The 24545-nt window shown below is 39.2% G+C and overlaps 6 protein-coding genes across 6 annotated transcripts; 1 reads left to right on the top strand and 5 right to left on the bottom strand.

Annotated features, from left to right (window-relative positions):
• Positions 1-1052: 1052 nt before the first annotated feature.
• LOC137743428 (N-terminal acetyltransferase B complex catalytic subunit NAA20) lies at positions 1053-3360 on the bottom strand. Its single transcript, XM_068483316.2, has 6 exons — positions 3215-3360; positions 3047-3137; positions 2235-2367; positions 1774-1843; positions 1372-1432; positions 1053-1281 (listed from the first exon to the last, which is right to left on the bottom strand). Exons 1-6 carry the CDS (start codon positions 3341-3343, stop codon positions 1190-1192), a joined length of 576 nt encoding a protein of 191 aa, XP_068339417.2. The 5' UTR covers positions 3344-3360; the 3' UTR covers positions 1053-1189.
• A 1553-nt stretch (positions 3361-4913) lies between these two features.
• Positions 4914-6789, top strand: LOC137742400 (uncharacterized). The gene is made up of 2 exons (XM_068482259.2): positions 4914-5918; positions 6253-6789. Exons 1-2 carry the CDS (start codon positions 5079-5081, stop codon positions 6661-6663), a joined length of 1251 nt encoding a protein of 416 aa, XP_068338360.2. The 5' UTR covers positions 4914-5078; the 3' UTR covers positions 6664-6789.
• Positions 6744-7930, bottom strand: LOC137742401 (spindle pole body-associated protein). The gene is made up of 3 exons (XM_068482260.2): positions 7602-7930; positions 7080-7221; positions 6744-6952 (listed from the first exon to the last, which is right to left on the bottom strand). The coding sequence occupies exons 1-3, from the start codon at positions 7889-7891 to the stop codon at positions 6869-6871; spliced, it is 516 nt and encodes a 171-aa protein (XP_068338361.1). The 5' UTR covers positions 7892-7930; the 3' UTR covers positions 6744-6868.
• Positions 7931-9503: 1573 nt separating this feature from the next.
• LOC137742581 (F-box protein SKIP17) lies at positions 9504-13863 on the bottom strand. Its single transcript, XM_068482490.2, has 13 exons — positions 13470-13863; positions 12615-12790; positions 12210-12404; positions 12017-12127; positions 11853-11938; positions 11657-11778; positions 11382-11446; positions 11233-11305; positions 11052-11114; positions 10889-10953; positions 10690-10764; positions 10281-10546; positions 9504-9894 (listed from the first exon to the last, which is right to left on the bottom strand). The coding sequence occupies exons 1-12, from the start codon at positions 13764-13766 to the stop codon at positions 10333-10335; spliced, it is 1542 nt and encodes a 513-aa protein (XP_068338591.2). The 5' UTR covers positions 13767-13863; the 3' UTR covers positions 9504-9894; positions 10281-10332.
• Positions 13864-15957: 2094 nt separating this feature from the next.
• Positions 15958-18513, bottom strand: LOC137741527 (uncharacterized). The gene is made up of 3 exons (XM_068481229.2): positions 17768-18513; positions 16710-17478; positions 15958-16535 (listed from the first exon to the last, which is right to left on the bottom strand). Exons 2-3 carry the CDS (start codon positions 17382-17384, stop codon positions 16239-16241), a joined length of 972 nt encoding a protein of 323 aa, XP_068337330.2. The 5' UTR covers positions 17385-17478; positions 17768-18513; the 3' UTR covers positions 15958-16238.
• A 2094-nt stretch (positions 18514-20607) lies between these two features.
• On the bottom strand, positions 20608-24513 carry LOC137742179 (Ras-induced vulval development antagonist protein). The gene is made up of 2 exons (XM_068481966.2): positions 22852-24513; positions 20608-21134 (listed from the first exon to the last, which is right to left on the bottom strand). Exon 1 carries the CDS (start codon positions 24451-24453, stop codon positions 22858-22860), a length of 1596 nt encoding a protein of 531 aa, XP_068338067.2. The 5' UTR covers positions 24454-24513; the 3' UTR covers positions 20608-21134; positions 22852-22857.
• Between the last annotated feature and the right edge of the window lie 32 nt (positions 24514-24545).

The raw sequence follows: 24545 nt of genomic DNA, 5'->3' as shown, positions 1-24545 counted from the left end.
CGGCAAAAGTGCTTCACCACCCCAAAAATCCCCCATATCTTGCTTTGTGGCTTTTGATGGTTGGTTCAATTTGGATCATGACGAGGGCACGTGAGGCATATCTTCAGTTGCTACTTTGTTGCGCAAGCGGCAAACATGTCATTTCCGCCCACCTCCCGCAACATGGTGGGTGCACAGCACACCCTTAGCCAAATATGACAATAAAAAGAAATCCCATTTCCCTCTTCCTTTTTTAGGCCCCCCACGAGAGGGAGATATGGTATTCATGGGTCTGACGCGTGGACCGCGTGACCTGTCCGGCCACTCAACAATACCCCTTGCATCAAGAGTGGGACCAACATAGAGGCTATTAGGACCTCAATGTAGAGAGGGCTCTCTATTTGTGTGTATGGAGAGATTTTTCAGTGTAACCAGCACACTAGATGGTACACTACATGTCACTATACAATTTGTGAGATATAACGGTCTCTCTATTTGTACACTACATGTTACTATAAAAATAGAGTGGTCTCTCTATTTGTGTGTATGGCCAGACATATACATGTTCCACCTGCCAAACCAAAGAATTTCTCCACAAAAGGTCCATGAGCACGTAAAATGGGGATCCTATCAACTTGTTCCTACCTGGATTTCTATCACAAGCAATTTCATCTTCTTTTTCTTCCATGAAAGTCAAATGAAAAGGGATTCTAGGCGTTTTGGTTGGACCGTAGGAGACATAACATTTAGCCCATTTAGCTTAGGCTAGGTTTCCTAAAAGGTAAAAAGTGCCAAATAAACAAGATTTACGGGCAACTCATTTGGACTGGATCTCAACATTTCAGTTGCAGCAACCCACTTCCCAATCATCTCGATGGACTTCCGCCTAATCAAATGAAATCGATTTTGTACACATCGAATCCAAATTTGGAGATTTTTTTTTCCCCTTCTCCTCTCTTTTCTAAGTTAAATTTGGAGAAAAATTTATTTTAAATGAGATGCTTCAGAGGTTTTGAAACCGCTAATACACGAGATAATCTTCAGTAGGGAGGCCACATGGTGCAATCACCCAATAACAAAATTGTAACAAATCCGCTACGTTTTAGTGTAATATTCATCCAAATCACACACTGGGATCCTCAGTTTCACAAAAAGCCATAAGCACAATGTAACGCATCATCATCATAACACTTAGCAGGAGAAAACAGATTTAGTCATACTCTAATTCGTCAGGAGTAACTGGCCTTTTGAGGGGAATGATTGACTTCTTTTCAACGTCCCGAGATAATGCTTTCCTCATATCTGAAACAGGCACAATCACAATAGGTGAGAGGCCACACAGTTTAACATAAAGAAGTTACGAGCATTGTAATTTGGATGGGGGCGACTCACCTAACCCATCTTCATCCCCTGAATAGTACCGTAGCACTCGTCTATAGATTACATAACCAAGCTGTGGGAAAAAATAAAAGCAGAAAACAAGATAGATAATGAGCATCACTTGTCCCAAAGGAAATTCCAGAAATATCCAAGTCAATCCATGTCTGGCTCCCACAAAACTCACATAGAACCCCCGAATCATATACTTATGTTCCACATGGAGTTCTCAAAAGGTTCCCATTCTTATATTGATGTTCAAGGAATTATTTTCATATCTGTACAACAAACAAGATCCTCCTAACGAAATCGTAAAAATGGAAAGTACGCTAGAAATACAGGGAACCTACTTTCCGCTCATTTCAATTTTGGTTGACAATACAATGCAAACCATCTCTACAGTTAATGAAACATTACCTTTTCATACATCTTTATGGCAGGGGTGTTTGATGCTCTCACAAAAAGATCAACAAAGTATCCCTTATCACTGCCAAAAGAAACTTCTCGTTAAAGAGCTGATGCATATATGAAAAAGACTGAAAAATTACACACAACCCGGTAACACTTCATATTGTTCTCAACCTAAAAACTGATTCAGAAGATGAAATGCTACGAGACTCAAAAGATGGTGGAGAATTCAATGCTCACTTCGATAAGATAGAACAACATAAAAAAAACAGACGTCATAATAGTCATAGGATCATTTCACCTATCAACATGTCTGAGCGTGTTAAGAAAAACTATGATCAGGTTTTCCATTATTGCAATTTGCAAAATAATGATTTGTGCAAGAAGATGCCCAAGTTTCTACTCCATACAAAGAAAACTATTGATATATGAATTGAAAGTTAATCTTAATCAAGGTATGCCCCTCTTACATCTTATCGCTGAATTCTTCAAGCAAGTTCATGAGCTTCTTGGCCAGTTGCTGCCTGCGATATTCTGGAGAAACGGTTACCGCAGTTACATGACCATGCCATGACTCACCTTGCCCCTCAACCTTTCCCATAACTGCAATCAAATCAAAACCAGATAGCTATTTATACACCTATCAAAACTAAAAACAAAGCTTAGAAGGAAAAGAGAAAGAGAAGCTAATCACATTAGCTCGAGAAGAAAGCCAACAAACGGTTGCCCAGTGGCAACATCCAACCTCTATTCTTACCTAACCTGAATGAATAAATGAGTGAACATCTCACACGCCTCATAACACCGCTTTTTAGAACAATCGGTCATACAAACCTATCCCAGATGCTCAATAAAATGCTGCGCAAAATTTGATTCTTAGCACACCCCGTACCCTAAACAACAAGGACCCATTTCTTAATCTGAAACCTCTACTCCCACAACCTTGGTAGTTGGTCCAACCAAGTAAACAACTTTATACCAACATCGACACAACAAACTTAGTAATTTTACGACAGAGAAACGAAACGGAACTTGTATACCAAGTGAAGTGCTAATTAAAGTACAATGTTCTTTTCACCCAAATCTAGCATAGAAGAAAAAGCTTACTCCTAAGTTCCCAACTTCTTATTCAGTCATTAACCCTCCATTTTTATACTTAAAATTCAAAACTTTCGACCATTAACAAACGGGATTGCAAGATAGAATTTGTAATTACGGAAAATAAAACAAATGTAAATTTGCAGGGGCGAAAGCGAATTTGAGAGAGATTTGGTGTGCTTACTGTAACCCATGATTCGGTGTCCAGGTGCTTCGGCAACGTGAAAGTAGTCGGGCCATCTCGCCAAATACGTCATGTAAAACGACATATTGAACTGCAAAATCACCAGATTTATTAGAAATTTGCACAACAATTTCAGGAAATTGGAGAAGAAAAAGGAGAGAACTTTACGGTTTCAGTGAGGTGGTCGAGATTCACAGAGCTGAATCGAAGAAGATCATTGCAGCAGAATCTGCGTATCGTCGTCATCTCTCTCTCCCTCTCTCTCTCCTGGATGCTTGAATAGTTGAATGAGTTCATTTCGGGTCGGTTTTACCGCTGGACAAATAGGACAATGAGGTTTGGGGAATTTGCATCAGTGGCCCCTTAATATTTTCCCAGTCAGCGCCTTAACTATACAAATTAACAGTTAAGTGCTCATTCTTCATATTGTTTACAATTTGCCACCCTCATCCATTTAAATCCACTTTTCTATTAAACAATGGCACGCGTCAAAAACGTGCGCCTTTTTCAAAGAGCATTCTCGTCATTTTAGCTGCTAAACTAGGCACAACATAGAGGTAAAATGTTCTGAGTTTTGATTTTAATACGTTGAAATTATTTTTATTTTTTATTTTCATGAATTAATAAATTATGAGAATTAAAGTTCTGTATTTTAGTTACTAATTTTTCATGTGTTTACTGATATATATATATATATATATATATATAAATATATAATGTGTATCGATATGAAAATTTCAAAACAAGTTAACAAAGATAAATCCATCGCCAAGTATGAGCTAGGAACGTTTTGTGAACAATATGGATTACCTCCTATTGCTCCTTTAAACAAAAAGAAAAAATCTCAGGTTTATCATAAGTACTCCAACAAGTACTCAGATAAATCTTATCCCAAATAAAGTAAATACAAATCCAAAAATAAACATCTTGATACTAATAGGTTTTATGAAAAACCCAAAATCAACAAGTGGAAGAGGATACTCTCCCGAAAAATCCATTCCAAAAACCCAAAACAAAAAGGAAATTGCAACAAGTGTGGCAAATATGGCCATTACGCCATTATAAAAATAGGGATTAGTTGTGGGGTCCACACCACATCGAACTTTAACGATCTGAACCGTCTATTTTTTAAGTTGTACCTCATAGATCATTCTTACAAAATATTAGCCAAATCAGAAATATTTAACACATCTAATTGGGTTCAAAGAAATGAACGAATATTTTGTTATATAATAAACAATAAAATTTGATCTTGATAATTAAATAGGCAAATAGTTTCGGATTAAGTTAAATTTTTGCAAGGATAATATATGAATCGAGACTAACAAAATAGACAGTTCGGATAGTTGAAATTTGATGTGGAGTGAGCCCCACACCTAATCCCTATTTTTTTTTTTTTTCAAAAAATGAGGATCCCTTTTGCATAAGGGGCATATATATATATATATATATATATATAAATTAAAATGGTGTTGTTTTACATTAAAATCTATGTAGATGAAGAACTTTTTTTTTTTTAAAAGGGGGACAACTAGTGGCAAGCCACGATTATCCATCCTTTTTAGGGGTTGAGAAAACTCACATAGGCATTTCAACCTCCTAGCCACAAATTTGGCTTCCACACTAGCAGTGGGTTTCGAACCCAAGACCTCCAGTTTTTAGTTTGAAGGAATCCTCACAATCTACTATTTACTACTGGACCACCAGCTCGTGGTTGTAGATGAAGAACATTTCATAAATAGATCCAACTTCAAGTGACCCAGTGTACAAAATGACGAGAATGCCCTTAAGTATGGGTGCCAATTGTAAAATAATGTGAAATTTGGGTGGTTCATTCATAAAAGGATTTTGTTCAAGTGCCATTCATGCAATTTTCTCATTAGGTTATTTTAGACCCGAACCGAAAACCTAAATTGCGCTCCGTTTACTACCCCACACCAAAAAGTATTTATCGCTTTCTCGATCTATTTAATTCAGGAAAATCAAATCATCGTCTTCTTCCCCAAATCCGAAATCCCATTCAAAACCCTAGATGGACCTGCTGAAGGAAGAAATCGCCAAGAAACGGCAGAGGCTTAAAGAAGACACCGGCGGCAAGCGATTCTTTAAGCGCTCCGAGATCGAGCAGAAGCAAACCCAGAAGCTTCGGGAGCAAGAGAAGCGCGAATTAGAAGCCAAAGCCCAGCGTCAAGCCGCCGCGTCCAACACCGCCTCCGCAAACAACTCTTCCGCCGCTAATTCGAATTCCAATTCCGCCGCAGCTTCTTCCTCCGCCAATGCATCCTCCAATGCCACCGCGTCGAAGTCGTTAACCGATGAGCAGAACATCGACAAGATGAACCTTCCGAAACAGGAGGTCGTCCGCCGGCTCCGGTTCCTCAAGCAGCCGATCACTCTCTTCGGCGAGGATGATGACGCCCGGCTCGACCGGCTTAAGTACGTGTTGAAGGCTGGTCTGTTCGAGGTCGACAGCGACATGACGGAGGGGCAGACGAACGATTTCCTTCGCGACATTGCGGAGCTGAGGAAGCGGCAGAAGTCGGGGCTTGTGAGCAAGCGGCAGAAGACGGAGGTTGATGGTGGCGTGGAAGATGGTGAGGGCGGGGTCCGGGAAGACGATTTGAGCGCAGATGGGTGCTCTAGCGGCGTCGATGCTGATAAGGATTTGAAGCGAATGAAGACGAATTTCGAGGAGCTGTGTGATGAAGATAAGATCTTGGTGTTCTTCAAGAAGCTGTTGAATGAATGGAATCAGGAGCTGCGCGAGATGCCGGATGCGGAGAGGAGAACTGCTAAGGGGAAGTCCATGGTTGCTACATTCAAGCAATGTGCCCGCTACTTGCATCCTCTGTTCAAGTTCTGCAGGAAGAAGGTAAATGGATTATTGCTTTCTGTGTTTTCATTCTGTTTCGATTATATTTAGCTCAATGATCAATCGCATCGTGCTCAACTTATATACATTGCGCGAAAAGAACTCGGAAATAGACAACGAAGACTACCTTTTAGGTGTGAGAATCGTATCGACTTAATAACAAGTTAGGAAAAGAACTCGAAGGTATGCTCTTAGGTGTACATTTTTCTCACAATTGAGCGTAGAATGTCAAAACCCTGTGCTTTTTTATTGTTGTAGTTCTCTTTGGATTGTATAGTTTTAGTTCATTTGATTTTTGGATATGGAGCATTGAATTGTTGTATTCGATTTGCAGATCCTTCAAGATGATATTCGCATAGCGTTGATGGTGGTGGTTCGGTGCTGCATGAAGCGAGATTACCTAGCTGCAATGGACCAGTACATCAAGCTGGCTATTGGGAACGCCCCGTGGCCAATTGGTGTCACTATGGTTGGTATCCACGAACGTTCTGCCCGTGAGAAGATTTACACCAACAGTGTGGCTCATATCATGAATGACGAGACAACTCGGAAGTACTTGCAGTCAATCAAGAGATTGATGACCTTTTGCCAACGACGCTACCCAGCCATGCCTTCAAAAGCTGTGGAGTTCAACAGCTTGGCTAATGGTAGCGACTTGCAGTCTCTGCTAGCATCGGAGGAGAGGGCATCCTCTAGCGGAAATCAGGTTTCGGAGGAAAGGCTTCTGATACTGCCGGCTCCATAGAAAATCTAGTCATGTATATTTGTGTGAATTTTTTCAGCGCACAATCAAACTGAAACTTCGTTATGAAGATAGCTCGCATCTTTAATTCAATCGAAATCGTTAATCGATATTCATCTGGATTTAACATCTCGTAGTTCTATTCCTTAAAATTTAGATTGTTTTACAATCATTGTGAATGCATGGAGAGGGACAGAGAGAACAGAGATTATTGGCTCTTCCCAAAACCAAAAGTGTCTTCAACACCATTGTTCACCTTGCTCCGCCGCTCGGCAATCATATCCGCATATGCCTGGAAACGAAAATGACAGTGACTTTAGATGTATACGTGGGTTATGCCAGTTGACTAGGGTAGCGTATTTGCCCACCGAGAAGAGAAAACAAGAAAACAAATAATAGAGGGAGTGATGCCCACATACCTTAGGGTAAGAATAGAGAAAGATGTACCACCAAGTGCTAATTAGTAAGGTTGCCAAGATTGTCACTACTCCTGAGTGCAGAATCAGCCAGCTACCACCAATCACTACCACTCCAGTCAGTGTAATTGTCCATGGCTGACACCTGAGATTAACCAGAGAACCTTGTTATTTCTCTTTCGGGTCTGTTTGGAAGTACTTTTAAAATGATTTATAAGCGTTTTTCAAATAATCAAAAGCGCTTCTGATATCACTTGTATAAAAGCACTTGGAAGTAGTGTTTTTCCAAAGAAGTGACGTGCTTCTAACTAATGCTCTTATGAGCAAAACTGCTTTCTAGATTAGCATTCCGGAACAGACCCTTAACTGGGTAACCTGAAATTCAATTCCAACAGTGTCCCCAAGCTAAGACGAACACAATAAAAACCGAACCGAACCGAACCGGTCCAAAACAATACGAAAAAACCTTATTTAGAACAAGCAACAGGAAATTAGGGAAGAGGGAGGAGAGGGTGAAGGGCTCACCAGGATGGCTTGGTGTCCCAAACGGAGTCGTATTCAAGAGAAAGGTAGTTCATGTAGCCATCCATGTCATCCACAACTCCGTCTTCGTCCAAGAACTGAGACTCTTTCGGGTCGATTGAATTGTTGCCAAAGACGACGACATTTTCGCTGCGAAATCTCGTCGGCTTCGGATAAGTCACGGAGATGTGTGGGCCGGAGACGGGGTTGCAGAGATGGGTTTGTGCAGAGGCGAGACGGGGTCGTGGTGGAGAATGGAGGGAGAGAAGAGGGGAGAGAGATAGAGTTCCCATTTTGTCATATTGTCACGATAAGCAAAATATCTGTTTGCTATATAATAATGCTTTGCTTGTTACTCTATTTTTTCCCTTTTCCTTTTTAACAATACTTTAGTACTAAAAAATGAGTAGAAATTTCTATTTAAAATTTTTCAAAATTTATCTTCGTTGTCAATATATAAAATATTGTGTTTTTAATTAGAACTATTTATATTATAAATTATAATTAGAACCATTCATATTATAAATTACCCTATAAAAATCGCATATGTAAAAAATCATTAAAACTAAGATTGTTTAGTTATCAAATTGTTTAAAAACAAATGAACGGTATTGGTAAAAGCATTACAAACTGTCTATGTATTTGCTACGATAGATTGATTAAACAACCGTAGTTTTAATTTATTTTTTGCAAAGATGATCTTTACAGTGTAATTCACCGTATGAACAATTCTGATCATAAACACAAAGCTATGTAATTAAAACATTAAGAGTTTTGAGTATGAGTTCCTACTCATCTTTGAGTAACCAAATATTGTTCTTTCTTTTCACTACTTTGATATTATTTAAAAATAAAAAAAAATGAAATTCGAATCTGGATGTAAAGGGACGAACATGCTACGGTAAATTAGCCTAACTCGCACATGCAGTTCTCTGCTTAGTTCGCTAGTGAGTATGCAATTTAGTAGCCAAAAGCTACAAAAATTCTACAATGCACCGGTGAATAAGCTGCATTTTCTCAACGGATGGATGGATTCTGTCCTTTAGTAGGCAAAAGACCACGAAAATTCTATTATGCACTCGAGAATGGGGTTGAAATTGGCGCAGAAGATGCAATCGGAATGGCTACGGAGGGTCTTAACGCACTCACCGACGGGGAAACGGGCGTTCCAGATGTGAAGGGTGCGGTCGTTGGATAACCAGGCGAGGTCGGAGATGCCTTCGGAGTGGCCGAAGAGGCGACGAAGGAGGGTTAAGGAGGAGGCGGACTAGAGGATAACGGTCTTGTCGAGCGACGCCGAGGCCAGAAGGCTGGCGTCGGAATTTGGCGCACGACATGGCGCTTTCGTGACCGGGGAGGATCCTGAGGTGGCGGTACGGCCTGTAGGGTGGCGATGGTTGGTCACCGCCACTGCTTGCCATCGCTTCTCTGATCTGCTTTACATTCACACTAAACACACACTACGTTATCTGGTACGATAATTTCACCCACTAAATTCTTCCCGCGGATACACCCAACACCAGACTTATTTTTTTTCCTTCAAAAAAACAAAAAGGATATAGCTATTGGCTTCGTCAATAATCTATTCTTTCTGAAACCGAAAAGACTTACAAAGTCATTTCAATCTTTTCTAACCACTATTTTGTTATTCACTAATGCCAAAAATCAAACTCAAGACACGCCGTTTGAAATACGTCCCCACCCCAGAATATTGGGTAATTGGTAATTTTTGGCACAATTTCCCCTCAATGTATAAGAAATTCTCACGATCCTGCTTTTTTGGTCGCCCATCAATGATTTTGATTTCAAAAGTTGATATCAAATCAAAGGGCGCGTGACCATGAATTTCTTGATCATCGGGTGACCGAGATACATTTCTGGTAAACAGTAAATGCGAGCATGAAGAAAGATAACTAAATTCATCAGATACAATAAAATCAGTTTCAAGAGATTTTTCTTTTGGTGAATAGTTGAGAGATCTTAATAATTACGTACAAAACGAACTCATGCTCAACGGATAGGCTAACAAATACGTTGACATCAAAGAAATGATAGAAACAGTATACTTCGAGGACCATGTTACTCTGTATACTGGAAGATACGCGGACGAGAAAAGAACAAGTCCACCAGGAAGCTTCCCATACGAGCCTAGGTTCGGCCACATAAGGTTGTTAGATGGACAAGGAGGGTGATGGCAGTACACCTAGTGTCCACGAGTCTTATTTTTCGATCATAGTTAAAGCTACATCTCGTATAGGGCTTCAAATCTTACACTTCGTAGGCACAAAAAGGCACTCTGTTAGAGGAATCACAAAGAAAGAACTATCAGTAATGCAAATCAATACCAGATTGTCGTGCAATGAAGATAATATTAAGTGCAAGATAAATAGAGCTGATGATTAATTTATCGCTACGAATCATTTAAAATCCCACGCTTCATTGGGAGATGAGATAGTTCAAAACAACATACGAACAACCGACATTGTTGCAAGATGTATGCTTATGTGTGATATGCACACCTCGAGCATGTTAGCCTACTCTAATTTGCAGAACTTTCGTCTTGCATGAGTGCATGAGCTCATGCAATAATATGTAAAATAATCACAAAAAAGATCACTCTGCAACTTATTAATTTGCCTGTGTGTGTGTGTGTGAGAGGGTGAGGGAGAGAGAGAGGGGTACATGATCCATTTGGCGGCCACAGATTCCAATCCTTGCCATGCTTGGTTTTCTCCTACACGGCCACATAGTCTACCTCGTCTGAGCTTTCATCATAAATTACATAACGAGCATCCTCGTTGCCACTACCATGATCACTATTGTAACTGCTCTCAGAAAAACTCACGAACATTGAACCATCAGATAAAGGACTGCTCATCTGTGATGCCGAAGGCAGACTGAGATCACTATATGGCTCACTGTCAAACATTGGGTCCATGTCTGGGTAACTGCAAACACATTCAGAACCAGAGACAACTATGATAATCCAATTTTCAAAGACCTATTAATTCTATATTTGGAAAAAGAAAACTAAAATAGAACAACAAAGCTGAAGTTCCATTGAAATACAACAGTTGAAGAGTAAGCAAACCTTCCTTCTGGTGGAAACTCAGCCAGCAGACAGAGATTGGGCCTTTCTTCTAACACCCGCTTCGAGGGAATGGTGCTGCAACAAAATTGACAAAACAATTCACTGTTAAAATCTCTGTGTGACACAATAGGAACCGAAGATCAAATCCCACTTTCAGTAAGGTGGTGGTTTAAGAGATGGGAAAGCTCTAGTCCATTACCTTAAGGTGTGGCATCTCTGAATCCAGTCATCCTCAGACGCCAAGCCTTCTCTGTTAGATATATCCTGTTTGAGGCAATAGGAAAAGTAAACACCACTTTGAGCCCTAGAACTTTACATGCATGCTTACACAACAAGAATATGATGATATTTTATACACCTACAAGATGTCTAAGGAACTTGAAATCCCCAGCAAGAATAGCTGTCAAAAACCGAGTTGCCTCCACCTTCAAAATTACAATTTAGGCTTCAGATAGAGAAAGAGAGGAGAGGCACAATTGTAGAGGCACAGTCCGAAGTGCTCAACTTGTTAAAAAAAAACAATTGATAAAAAAAAATGCTCACCATTTTGAGATGCATGCAATCCCGTAGAATCAAGACTTCCAGCAGATTCCCACCTGTGCTGCTTCCAAGGTTCCTGAAAAATATGAAGTTTCAATAAATCTATGATACAGAAACTTAATAAAAAATCTCCTCTATCAAAGATAACTGACCTTAAAAATGATCCAGTGATCGAGTAGGAAGTTGAAAAATCAACATACTTTAATTTCTTAAGTCCCTGAACAAGTACCAGACATTAGATTTCCAGTCTGACAAAACGCAGTTATTTCACCAAAAAATTGTTGTCAAATGTATTACTGCTCCCAGACCTTTACTCAATACGTAATAACTCATGTAGCAATTCTATCTACATATTGTTAGGATTCTACTATAACACAAAATAATATGATACTCAGGGGTAATGTTTCTTGAATTTCCCAAGACATACCTTAAGAAGTATACGAACTTTATAATCATGCAACTTAAACCCTCTGAAGGCCAATGATGTTAGATGAGGGCAATTGTTCACCAGATCAACGCAAGTTGGTGATTTCAAACTGTCATCTCTACCTGGGATTTGTCAAACATGTGTAAGAATAAATTCTGAGAACATAAGGTGGGTTCCTCATGAAGAAGTGCAATACCTGATTTTGAAGATTCAAAGAACAGACGCTCTATTGATTGACAGTTTGCACTCACTGACAGCAATGTTTGCCTCAATTCAACATGACTGAAGATTGCACAAAATCAAAAATCCCGTAGTGTAATACAACAAACAAGATTACATAATGTTAAGAACTGAACTCACAGGCCAACAATCTCCAAATCAATGAGAAATGGGCAAGCCATTAGTGCTCCACAGAGTGACATAGTATCCATTCTTTCAATATTGTAAAGGTGCAACCTCCTCAGAAGAGTCCTTACAACAAGCAAAAGAAAGTATAAGATAAACAAGTAAGTAGCAAAAACAAAATTTTCAAAGTCTTACAATTCAAGCATACCCTGGAGTATCAATGTTCCCACATAAAGGGCTTAAACAGGATCTAGAAAGAATGGATGACTCCTTCCCTTGTCGAGATCTCTTATCATTCCATGAAAAGTTGGACACGTCTACAGAATTCCTGATGGTATAAACTAACGGTTGGCAAGATCCAATTGGTGTAGTTGGGCCTGGAACTACCCCAAGCTTAAGAGACCTGAATATTAAGACGGACACATAGACAGGAAAATGTTATGAAAATGAGACTATCATATGCTAATGCAACATCAAATTAGCGTTAAAATAAGGAAGCATAAAGTATGAGATTAGAACTGTAAACTACAGAGATGCATCAAAGCTTTCACTTGACACAAATGCATGAGCAGACTGTTAAAATTGAAGTTTTTGTTGGGTTGAAAACTCTTACTGGAGAGATTTCCCAGCTCGGTGGATCATTGTGGAAACTACCGCATTGTTAACTTTTGGGACAACTGTTGTCAAGTCAATATTGGCATAACAAGAGGGATCCATGGTACATTTATAAAACATTGAACAAGTAGCTGCAGCATAGCATAGGCTTTGTGTATCAAGCATGGAAAAGACCTGCATATCAGCACATGTACTCAGATAATGCATGTATTTCCTATCTAAATTCCGACAAATAAAGTACTTCTGGCATGCAAAAAAGTTTGACCCTAAAACTAGTTTTGGATGAGGGTTTAGCAAGTGCCACTGTACTTGGGCCAAATCAGTTAGAAATGAACTAGAAAACATTAGATAGCGGATTTGAAATGCTTTACATGATCATTACAAATACATAAGGAAGGGATTTGAACATGTCTCCTTTCATAGTGCATTTCTAATATTTCGTAGTGCATTTCTAACTAATTGAGCTTAAATCCTTGGTATTTGCAAACCCCTCGCCCGAAAATTACCCACGGATTGATATGTCCACAGAATACATGAGAAAATACCAGCCTCACGCCAATGCCAATCATACTTACGGTTTCGATTTGATGGGGTAAACTAATCAGTAATCACAAAGAATCACATATGAATTGTTGAATCAAATCATTATGCAGCAGAAATATCAGTGATCAGGCAATTAAACACAACCCACAAACACAAATCAACCAAAATGCAACTATCAAATCTTCAGTTTCACATGCCCCAAAAACGAAAATCAACATTTCTATTCAAATCGATCCCCAAAATCCGAACAAATTACACAATCAACCCGCCGGATTCGCATTCAATTCAGTTCGATTTCGATTCTGCGTACCTTGATAGTGAGGTCGGGAGGGAGAACCCAGGCGAGTGAGTTGTGCTTGGAGTCCCGCTTCCTGGCGGAGCGTTTGGCGGCCTCGAGGAGGACGGAACCCAACTGGAGGGCGCGATCGATGAGCTTGGTCTGATCGGCGTCGGAGGCCCGGGACTCGAGGAGGCGCTCGAAGGAGAGGTCGATGGTGAAGGGCGGCGAGTCTGAGAACTCGAGAAATGTGTCGAGGAGGTGGTCGCGGTCGAGCTGGTTGAGGTTCGGGGCTCTAGGGTTTTGGGAGGGGCAGGGTCGCTTCGCCATGGATGACGGGCTGTGCAGCACGGTATCGGAGCCCCGTTATCACTGCATCAAATGCTTTTCTTCTTTTACTTTTCTGCTTCCAACCATTACTAGATTCCATAACATCATTCATTCTTACGTCATCATTTTACGTCAAGTCGATTGCACATTATCATACGAATAATGTTAAAGTATACGAATGCATAATTGATTTAAGATATTGTTGTCATGAAAAATATTAAAAGAATTATTTCAAAAGTGAAATTCTCTATAAACTATATGTCACTTTACAATTTAACGTTGATTTCTGTGTCAACATTATATGCCAAAAACGTGAAGTGGCAAATAGTCCATAAAGTGTATCACTTTTTATAGAGTCTCTTTAGCATTTATCTCGTTGTCATAATGCATCTACCATAATAGGTAAAAATGATTCATGGCATGTTTACATTTTTGGAATGGTGAAAAGTTTTGAATAAAAAAAAAGAGATATGAACGAAGATGAATAAGATAAACTAAACTCTTGAAGTAAGAATTGTAGTAATTGCAACGAGAATTGTTATTGACACTAAAAAATTCTCAATTTGCACTCCAATATGTAAAGAAAAATATACTTATAAGGAGTGTAAACTAAAATTTTTAAAATGCTAATAACAGTTTATATTTAAACACTTACAAATTTTTTTATTATAAGCAATATTCTACATTAATTTACGTCAAAGAAAATAGAAAGGTTTAAATATAGAACATAATAGTGAATTAAAAATCTTGATCATCAGAACAACTCACCAACTTGAAATAATAGCAAAAGAGTAGAAGAAAAAACTCTAAATAGTTTTGATACACATTTAAATAAACATGCCATTAGTATTTTAGTCATGGAGACAAATTTTTTAGTTTGAACTGAAAATTTATATGTGAGCTAGAGGCCCAAGGTTTAGAGGATATCACATGCCATAAGGCCCAAAATAATTAAAATGAGCAATTGCAACATAAGTAAGCCCAACTTCACTATCTCAATTCATAATATTACAGAATTAAATATGTTTTAATTGCTACTCAGTACTACGGTCTAGTAATATTCATTTTCACTTGAAAATTAGAGGTCTTAGGTTTGAATCTTGTGGATGGCGAATTTGGTACCAAATTATGCTGTCTATTGTGTGATTTAGCCAAACTCTTCTTCCCTATAATATAAAAATATCGATGTACTAAAGAAAATGTTTTAATTTGATCTAAAATAGTACTAATTACTTTTATAAATCAATATTTTACTCTACATGGACCGGAGATGGTCTTAAATATTGAATTTAACACAAATATAGCATGTTACTAGAAACCTTAATTGTTTAATGTTCATAGAACACATCAAACACTCAAACCATTCAAGTTTTCTCCATCAAAGTCAAGTTTCATGATTAAACTAAGAGACTGAACCAAACCAATTACCCTTTTTCTTCAACCGCATACCAAATTAGGCTGTCTATTATGTGGTTTAACCGAACTCTCCCTCCTTATAATGTAAAAATATCGATGTACTAAAAAAAATGTTTTAATTTGATCTAAAATAGTACTGATTACTTTTATACATCTATATTTTACTCTAAATGGACCAGAGATGGTCTTAAATATTGAATTTAACACAAATATAACATGTTACTAGAAACCGTAATTGTTCAATGTCCATAGAACACATCAAACACGCAAACCATTCAAGTTTTCTCCATCAAAGTCAAGTTTCATGATTAAACTAAGAGACTGAACCAAACCAATTACTCTTTTTCTTCAACCGCAGACCGATTTAAAGAGAATTTGGTGGGATCATGGGTGGAGACGGGAGAAAGGGCAATATATCTGACCTCTTTCTATGTGTGTAACTGCATAACTACGTGATTCGATAGTTAAACTCTAAAATTTGTCCTAACCACTGAATAATGCATATATCTACACATAATTTTTAACCACTCTAGCTACATGTTGTATTTGCACTCTCTTTTCTTTTTCAATGGAGCGTGAACAATGATAATAAATGATATAAAAGTGGTGATACTTTGTCATTCGCATTCAATCAAATTTGCGTACACCTTTAAAGAAAAGTGAGTTCCTGCACTCACCTTTTCTCCCCTTGCATTCTCTCTTTGTTTATACCATTGATATGAAATTGCTAAAGGAGAATCAATAACGAAAATAAAGAGAAGAGTCGAGAAAAAGAGAAACGGAAGCGAAATTCAATATCCTTCAATTATGTTGATATAAAACAAGAGAGTAAAGACTCATAGTTTGTGTATATATAAGGTTATTTTCCAAGCCAAAAACATAAATTTCATTTCAAGTATTTGTGAAACCCCGACAATAACAACAACAACAACAAAACCTTACTCCACTAAATGAGGTTGACTGTATGAATCCTAGAACGCTACTACCCTCGATTTTGGCGCCTAAGTATTTGTAAAACCCCAAAAACTGAAAACATAACTTCTTGCTTTTCTACTTCTATTCATTCTTCCAAGCATGCAAAACCAGTGAGAACCCAAAATCCTGCAACTGGTTCTCTCTCAACTGCTCAGAGGAAGAAGACCAAGTGAACACAGAAGGATCCAGAACTGGCAAACCAGTCCATAACTTCTTGCTTTCATCTGCAGCAACATTGAGGCAAGTTTGGAACATGAAAACTGCATCTCCCATTGAATTCCCAAACAGCCAATTGTGCACATCCCAAAACACTTCAACTCTCATCCCATCTACCACAATTGTGTGGTTGCCTCTGAACTTCCAATTCAACCTCTTCACCTGCATCACGAAATGTTTAGGTCAATAAAATAATTTCATATTTCTGGTTTCGTGAGTGGATACCTTGTTTTTCAACTTAGGTCAATGCCCCACTTACGACTTAGGTAGGCACCCATTAACTTATTTGTAACGCACAAAATATTGATTGACTGAATCCTAATTTCGAAAATGTACCTGCAATACAGTCTTGCTGTCAATGCAGATCACAAGATATGCCTCATGGAGGCCACCTGCAGTTTCACACTCAATTTTCACATCATGGGTTTTGCCCAAATCACAAAACTGTGCCTTTGCTCCATAAATTTTTTTCCCACAAATGTGCTCTCTTTTCGCAACGAATTCGGCTGTGGATTTGGATTTGGAATTGGAATTGGATTTGGACTTGGAATTGGACCCAGCAGGGCTTTTGAAATCCTCCCTCTTCAAATCCCCAAGAAACAGAACAATTTCTTGATCAAACATAAGAGCTAGATAAAACTTCTCCAATGGTTCAGGTCCTGAACCAAACTTGGCATTTGTTAAATCCCAAAAGATGTCAATTTTCGTAGAGTCCACCTCCAAATTCTTCAACCCTTTTCTCTTGGAGAAAATCCATGGCTTAATCTCAACTCTGCAGAGGCAATGACTGGCTGCATCGTCGATTTCAATGGCAAGGCCTTGCCCCATCAGATTCTTGGTCCATGTCACAGTGATCAAACACAATCTGCCCCTTAATTTGCACTGGTAGACGCAGGAAACCAAGTTCTGGGCAGCTTTTGTGGCTCTTGAGGAAGAAGATGATGATGAAAAATCTGCAACTTGAACACCATTTTCACCAAAACAAGAAGGGAAGTCCCTCATCATAAGCATCGATCAACAAAAAGATAACAACTTGCAAACGTGAGTTATGCCAATTGACTAGGTAGCGTGTCCGTCCTCTTGCACCAAAGTATAAATTCCCTCCCTGTAGATTAGAGCTGTTTAGAATATCGTCTTTTATCAAGAAAACAAAGATGGCTAATTTCTTTCAGTTTGTTTCGAGTTTTGCCAAGAACTCCAGGTGAGAAAGAAAGCATGCAGGCAGCAGAAAAATGGGTTACACAGAGAAAATGACTCCACCAATCAACATAGATGACAAATTACGCTAGTTAGCTAGAACAGTGTGTCCGCCAGTCCGAATGCATGCAATTTGAGGTGAAATGAAAGAATGCGGGCAGCAGAAAAATGGGTTCCAAAGAGAAAAGAACACCTACCTTCAAAAATTCAAAATTTGATACGAGCCTAAGCGCCCATCATTCAGATTTTCCAACCTGCAGCTTCAAGGTTGTTCATTCTTTATCTGGGATTTTGCCTTTTGAGGTCCAGAAAAAGAACCAGAATTTTGATAAGAAATTGAAAAACTGAATTGACAGAGAGAGATGAAGTCACATGGGGAGAGATTCGAGAGACAATAAACTGAAAAGGAAAGGGGGGGCTTAAAATTGCAAAAGGGTTTGGATTTTGCTGGCAAAAGGTTGGGTTTACATATTACGTTACACAAATGACCAAAAACAAAAAAGTCCTCCCTCATTCATGGCCAATTGGGCACTCTTTCGTTCTTTGTCCATAACCGAAAGAATCATAAATGGGACCCCCCCCTCCCCTCCTTCCTTTTAACTGACAAAAGATTTTTCAATATGCTCGAAATACAGACACATATATCATATGTTATTGTATAAGTAAAAAAAAATGCTTAAAAAAACTTCATTCTACTTGTATATTAACATAAGACATATCGCATCGTATTTCGGACACAATAAAAACGTCATAATTGATATTACACATGCATTGCATTTTTGGAGTTGAAAATACAAACAACGTATATTCGAAACTCTAACGTGACTAGAGCAGTGTATTTATTTTTCTGTATTCAAGTTTAAATAAAAAACACACCAACATTTGAAATTTTCCTCAGCATGAATCTTTTACAGAAAAATTCAGCAATGCCTCACAAAGTTATGATTTTGTTTCAACAATGCCTCACAACTTATGATTTTGTTTTAGTTTGCCTTCACAACTTTCGATTTGGTTACGTGTCTCATAATCTTTAAAAGAATGTGTCAACCTGCCGTTTATAATAAGAAACATCACGTTTTTTTTGCTTTCTCCATTGAGTCCATTCAAACAGATGAAAATAACCCTTAATTTGACGAAAAAAGTTAACAGATTTGACGACATTTTCAAAAGATTGGTGGAACTCAATTACCAAATTGAAAGTTCGAAGGGCATTGCGAGAACTTCCCCCTTTTTTTTTTGTACTTTTTCCATAATTTGTTGTCACCTACTCACCTTGTCAAGTCAGACAAAGAATGTTTCTTTAGCAAATACAACAAAAATCAAAAGTTGTTTTGTTAAAGTGAAAAAAAGAAAAGGGAAGAGACAACATAATGCTAAATTTACATGCTTATGGCAATGCGCGTTTAATTGATGTCATGCATTTGTTATGCCAACATTTTAATTCTTTGGTTTCAATTTGTTGTCACCATCCATGATTTCTAATAGTAAAAAGCATAAGGGGTGTGCCGATTTGACGGTCGAAAATTAAAAAGATGTGTGAGAAGTAAAATGGGATGTGTGTATATCACATCTCAAAGCATAATAATATACTATTTTATTTTAGTTTTACAATCTATTTTTATTTTTGATTGTGCTTAAGATTCTTTTTATGCCTCGCGTATAGACTTATCTACTAAAGTTGGTTCCAAAAATATTTTCACAAAAAACACTTTCAACTATTTGAAAGGCAGTTCCCAACGAGTCATTAGTAAGAATACCTAATGCCTACTTAAGAGCCCTAGGGAGAGGACAATGAAGGGTCTAGGATGGGGCATGGAAATGAACTTGTAGGCAAGATTGCCCTTGACCAAAACCGCTTGTCAGCTGTCACAGGGGACCATGCCTTCCCAAATGTTGTGCCAAAACTGCCTATTTTAATTTATACTTTTCTCTTGCTTTTTGGGTAGAAATTTAAGCCAAGGATTACATACTCCACTCCACTATATGTTCCTCTTTTTGTAGGCATTTTGGTTGGTAGGAACAGAAGAATCCATTATCATCATAATTATCGATGTTGGGGAAGTGATTAATTTGCGTGTAGCATAACAGGTTGTAGCTTAAGCGGTTAAAGTATACACTTATACACTTGATATTTTAGGCTCGACTCTCTTTCTTTAGACATGACAAATGTTCTACTAAAAGATGAGCCGATAACATGATATTGATATGGTGTTCATAACACGTCACTTGACCAATAAGTCTAAACTCTAAAGACGATCAGTTTTTGCTTAATTGAAGGAGATGTCATATTTAACTCATACAGAGGCGATGACGATACTGAAACGTCGTTTTTTTTTTGTCATAAATATGAAAATGAGAGGGTTTCTTGACGACTTGGTGAAGGGTTTGCCCCACCTTGAACAAACTGATTGAACTAACCTAGTCAAGATATGCTAGATTAAGGGATGGACCTACAAAAGAGTTGGTAAAAAAATGAGAGACCATTTCAATCTTACCAGAAAATTAATTAAGATGTTGTCTTGTCTGCAATCATTTTTCCATCTTACTTAAGAGAGCAGCAATTTTTATGAAAAAAAAGTTATCATTCCCCCTCTCTCTCTTTCTCTCTCCTCATTTTCTTTCCATAGAGCATGCGCGATGGAAAGGGATTAACGAATTACTGTATGTAATCAAAGGCAATTTACTACCTTTTTTTTACCTTTACCGGTACGATGAATGTGCATCCACTTCGGAGGTCCCAGCTCCGTGCATCTAGTTCCGACGCTCGAGACGGGTAGCCGGATTTGATGATTCGGGACTAGGGAAGTGGCCGCCGGCTAGCTGGTTTCGGGTCGGAGGGTTTCGGAATCAAACCGGAAGATCAATCGGCCGGGTTCTGAAATCCCAGGCATCGCATTCTGCGATTAGAATCTAATGCAAGGGTGGTGATGTAGAGTAGGTGAACGAGGGAGGGAAGGCGAAGAAATGTAACCCCAACGGTGACGGTGGGTTAAATGACGGATAGGAATAGGCTAGGTTCAGAGTTCGAAATCCTCCATGAGAAAAGTAACCGAGACAATATATGTCATGATACCAAGCAAGCATCGTTACATACATGATCAGCAAAATTACACACATGAAACTCTTGGTCACCTTCGATTCAACAAGAAAATTACGAGTACAAACCGTCAAAGAAATCCGACTCCATCTCTTCTGTATTCTTAAAAGTCTCCACCGTCGTCAAATACAGCGGTGATGTTTCCGAATTTGCTCATTTCGAGATTGTTACATTAAGCTTTAATTGCTATCGAGGCACGGTGATTACTCGTATGGTGCAATAAGATTGAAAGCTTCAATTCATAATCTCCACCAAAGTGTCTGTTTTGTCCTATCATCGAAGTCCCAGTTAGCATGCTCGAACTCACTCTGCCTGACGCTGACGCTATTGGGGTGGTGCTTGTTGCGCAAGAAACTTGTGATCCAATAGCGAGCTCCCGGCTTTTGTATTCTGTGGGCGATCCCAACTTCAGATAGGTTTGGTATTGGCCAGACCTTCCAGTATCATAAGCAGACCATAACTTCCAACTGCATACAATTGAGATAAACGAGTGAACACATATTACATATTGGTCAAGAAAAAGATAGCATCGGATGTAAAAAATACGTCAAGAATTCTGGTTCGGAGTATTCTTTGAAAAAAGAGTTCATATCAACATGAGTTCTTGATAGAGCGAGAAATTTCAAGGAGAAACCTGATATGATATGATATGATATGATTTTTTTTTTTTTTCATTTGAACAAAGTACATAAATAAAGACACGAGGTAAACAGCATAAACGTCAAAACCAACCGACCTTTCCACCTCAACTCTACAAACAAAAAGGGGAAAGATAAAGAAGATTCAAAGACTGGAAAGCCAAAGTTATATGAAAGAAAAGCATAGAAACCATAGTAAGCTCCATGAAATTATGAACTCAAACCATAGCATCGAGCAGAAAGACACACGAAAAACAAAAACTCATAGACAAAGTACTTAAACACTATAACTATTACATGTCCCTAGTTAGAAGTCTATACAGTTTTCCATGAGATGGGAAATGAAAACTATTAGCCCCACAGGAGGTTGTGAATAAGTGATTGTATGACCAGCTACAAATATTCTGATATACCTATAAAATGTCCATGATTGAAAGTACCCGTACTTGGCTGCTAATCGGAGGTACTTATACATATGACCGACTATCGATGCGGAACAGAAGTGGTGGCTTTCCTAAATCAATGGGTGTTTTAGGATTCTAATATTTAGGGTTTTAGTCTTCAGATTTCCTATTCTATCTTGGATCAGATCCTATAATAAGTTTACTTTCCTGCATTCTTTCGGTTTAAAGGCATTATAAATATCCTTGTAATTCAGTATTCAAAAGGAATGAAGAGTTGATAAATAGAAAAGTTTGGTTTTCCAAAGATTGGAATTCTTATCCTGCGATGGAATTATTTTGAGAGATGCCAAAATTCTTGGTGAGAGGCCCCTGGAGTGATTCCAGTTATCCTTTATTATTGCTTTAGTTTATGTTGTCAGTGTTTTGATTTCAGCTGAGCTATTAAATTCTGCTGCCCGACTCTGTCCTACATCAACCACATATTATTCGATATACCAATTACATGTCTGTAATTGTAAGTACCTATCTACGCCTGATATTTTCAGCTTTTTTGGTTGCCTCTGTCTCATTCACCAAGGAAACAAAAATTTAAACAGATATCTACTCATAGTTCAGCCATCACATATTTAGTACTGAAATCCCCCCCAGTTCAAATATTCCTCATGCATGACTTGTCAAATTCAAAATAAGTACAAGCTCCTTCCTAAACATTTAAAGTGTCTGCCATCCCACGAAAATCTATACAGAACTCCAACAAGATGTGGCAAGTAGTCATCAGTTTCTATATACATTAGATCTAATAAACTCCAACAAGATGAAGGGAAAGAAAACGAATAAACATTCAGAAGCTCAAATACATCAACCACAAAAGTGACTGCTAGAATCTTGAGATTCAACTTCTTGCAGTAGTGAACACCCGAGATTGCATGAATTGAGAACTGAGAATGCAATCACTAGCTTTGTTGTTTCCACAATTTGATATCTACTATGATAAAAAGCTAATATCTTTAAGCACCACAATACTAGATGTTAACAAACCAATGCATCCAATTCAATACTGCTCAAAATCAACTAGTAACATACATGACATAATTCATGAAAGAGAGAAAAGAAATCAACATTTCAGATAAAAGTAAACATACATGAAACTAAGCATCAGCAATCTCTTTTTCCTTCCCGGAAAAAGGGTCATGAGTGGGTCCGACATCCTGCCCAATATGGCGCTGAACCAGCCGCTGCAAATCTGCCATGACCTTGTGCTCGCGCTTAGCTTTCTCCTCGTAGTTGAACATGGCCAAAGCCCGCTTGTCCTCAGCACTGTAAACCTGGTTTTCCTTCCTAATACGAATGGCATTCATTCTCTGGTGCCTACTACCACTCATTACATACCCAAGGTTCTCAAACTTCTGAATCTCATCAGCCGAAAGACCCACTTCTCCTCTCCGTGGAATACGCTTCCCTTGCTGAACATATTGTGCAATGGCATCACCTTCACCAGGCCTCAGAGCCCCACCATAACTAATATGCCCTTCAGCTCTAGGCAACGGCATTGGCCCAACCACTGGTTCCTCGTCCAATGACAGCTTCTTCTGAGCCTCGAAAATCTCCTTAAACTTCAATGCCTCCACATTACTCTCATCATTCATCATCTCCTCTTCCACTAAAGTAGCAGCCTTGGCATCAACCTCAGAATCCAAACCCTTCTCCGAGTCCGATTTCTCACTCTCCATTTCAGTTTCCGACTCTTTCTTCTTACTCCGACTGCGAGACTTTCGCTGTTTCTTCTTCTTCTTCGAATCTGAAACCTCACTATCACTGTCTTCACTCTCATCCGACTCGCTACTGCTACTACGCTTGATCTTCCTCTTTCTTCTCCTTTCTCTTCTGCTCCTGCTTCTCTTACTCCTACTTTTCGACTTCTTTCTCGTTCTACGATCCTCCTCTTCATCCGATTCATCATCACTTTCGCTCTCACTCTCCGATTCACTATCACTATACCCCGATTTCCTACTCCTGCGCTTCGAACCCGAACTCTTCTTCCTTTTCCTCGACCTCAAATCCTCCGATTCATAATCGGATTCGGATTCAGACTCGGACTCCTCCTTCTCTTTCTTCTTGTCCTGCGATTCAATATTCTCCTCCTCGCCATACCGCTCCGAAATCACATCAGCCTTACCCACCAATTCGAACTCATCATTCTCATCCCTAGGCGGGCTGGGCGTCAATTCCCAAATACAAAACTTCCCCGATTTCCTCAGCTTCTGCCTCTTGAGCCTCCTGTACTCCTCGAAACTCAGCCCCTTCAGCTCCTCGTCGGACTCCTCCGACTCCTCCCGTCCTCCATTCCGGTCCATACGGTTCCCGCCACGCCCGAATTTCTTCGGCAGAGAGTCCGGCCCCCCATTAGCCCTAGGGCTTCGTCTAGGGTTCGGGTAATCGGGCGAGCCCGAGCGATTTCGGTGGCGGCGGTTGTCGTGCCGCTCGTAGTCCTCATAGCTGGGACTCCGACGCCGAGCCAAGGATTGCGGGCCTCCTCCGCTGCCCCTCGGGCTTCGTCTAGGGGGCGTTCCCGAGGGGTTTCGGTGGCGGCGGTTGTCGTAGCGGTCGTACATTTCGTAGCTGGGGCTGCGACGCTGGTAGCGGTTGTCGCCGGATGAGTCGGAGTGCGGTGGGTACCGGCCGTTCTCGTGATCGGAACGGTGTCGTCTCTCCGGTATGTGGATGGTGGATGATGGCCTCCCCATCAGAGAAAATTGGAAGAGAGTCGGTGATGAAATTTCTGTTTTGGAAACCAAAAACTCGCTTCTGGTACTGAAGTCTAATATTAGTAAAAATA

Source organism: Pyrus communis, chromosome 11, assembly GCF_041283825.1.
Source record: "Pyrus communis isolate YQ-2024b chromosome 11, ASM4128382v1, whole genome shotgun sequence".
NCBI lineage: Eukaryota > Viridiplantae > Streptophyta > Magnoliopsida > Rosales > Rosaceae > Pyrus > Pyrus communis.
This window is presented reverse-complemented; position numbering and strand designations above follow the sequence as displayed.

Bases quoted from the DNA above. Each gene is read 5' to 3' on its own strand.
- LOC137741527 (XM_068481229.2), bottom strand. From the start codon at position 17,384: ATGCTTATGATGAGGGACTTCCCTTCTTGTTTTGGTGAAAATGGTGTT. The intron at 16,536-16,709 runs GTACATTTTCGA...TTCGTGATGCAG, and splicing joins ACAGCAAGACTGTATTGCAG to GTGAAGAGGTTGAATTGGAA.
- LOC137742581 (XM_068482490.2), bottom strand. From the start codon at position 13,766: ATGGCGAAGCGACCCTGCCCCTCCCAAAACCCTAGAGCCCCGAACCTC. The intron at 11,779-11,852 runs GTATTGCACTTC...GACAAATCCCAG, and splicing joins CTTTGAATCTTCAAAATCAG to GTAGAGATGACAGTTTGAAA. The intron at 11,306-11,381 runs GTCAGTTATCTT...CATATTTTTCAG, and splicing joins ATCACTGGATCATTTTTAAG to GAACCTTGGAAGCAGCACAG.
- LOC137742401 (XM_068482260.2), bottom strand. From the start codon at position 7,891: ATGGGAACTCTATCTCTCTCCCCTCTTCTCTCCCTCCATTCTCCACCA. The intron at 7,222-7,601 runs GTGAGCCCTTCA...GGTTAATCTCAG, and splicing joins TGGGACACCAAGCCATCCTG to GTGTCAGCCATGGACAATTA. The intron at 6,953-7,079 runs GTATGTGGGCAT...TTTCGTTTCCAG, and splicing joins TTCTCTATTCTTACCCTAAG to GCATATGCGGATATGATTGC.
- LOC137743428 (XM_068483316.2), bottom strand. From the start codon at position 3,343: ATGAACTCATTCAACTATTCAAGCATCCAGGAGAGAGAGAGGGAGAGA. The intron at 2,368-3,046 runs GTAAGCACACCA...ATTTGATTGCAG, and splicing joins ACACCGAATCATGGGTTACA to TTATGGGAAAGGTTGAGGGG. The intron at 1,433-1,773 runs GTAATGTTTCAT...TTTTTCCCACAG, and splicing joins CCATAAAGATGTATGAAAAG to CTTGGTTATGTAATCTATAG.
- LOC137742179 (XM_068481966.2), bottom strand. From the start codon at position 24,453: ATGGGGAGGCCATCATCCACCATCCACATACCGGAGAGACGACACCGT.
- LOC137742400 (XM_068482259.2), top strand. From the start codon at position 5,079: ATGGACCTGCTGAAGGAAGAAATCGCCAAGAAACGGCAGAGGCTTAAA. The intron at 5,919-6,252 runs GTAAATGGATTA...TTCGATTTGCAG, and splicing joins TCAAGTTCTGCAGGAAGAAG to ATCCTTCAAGATGATATTCG.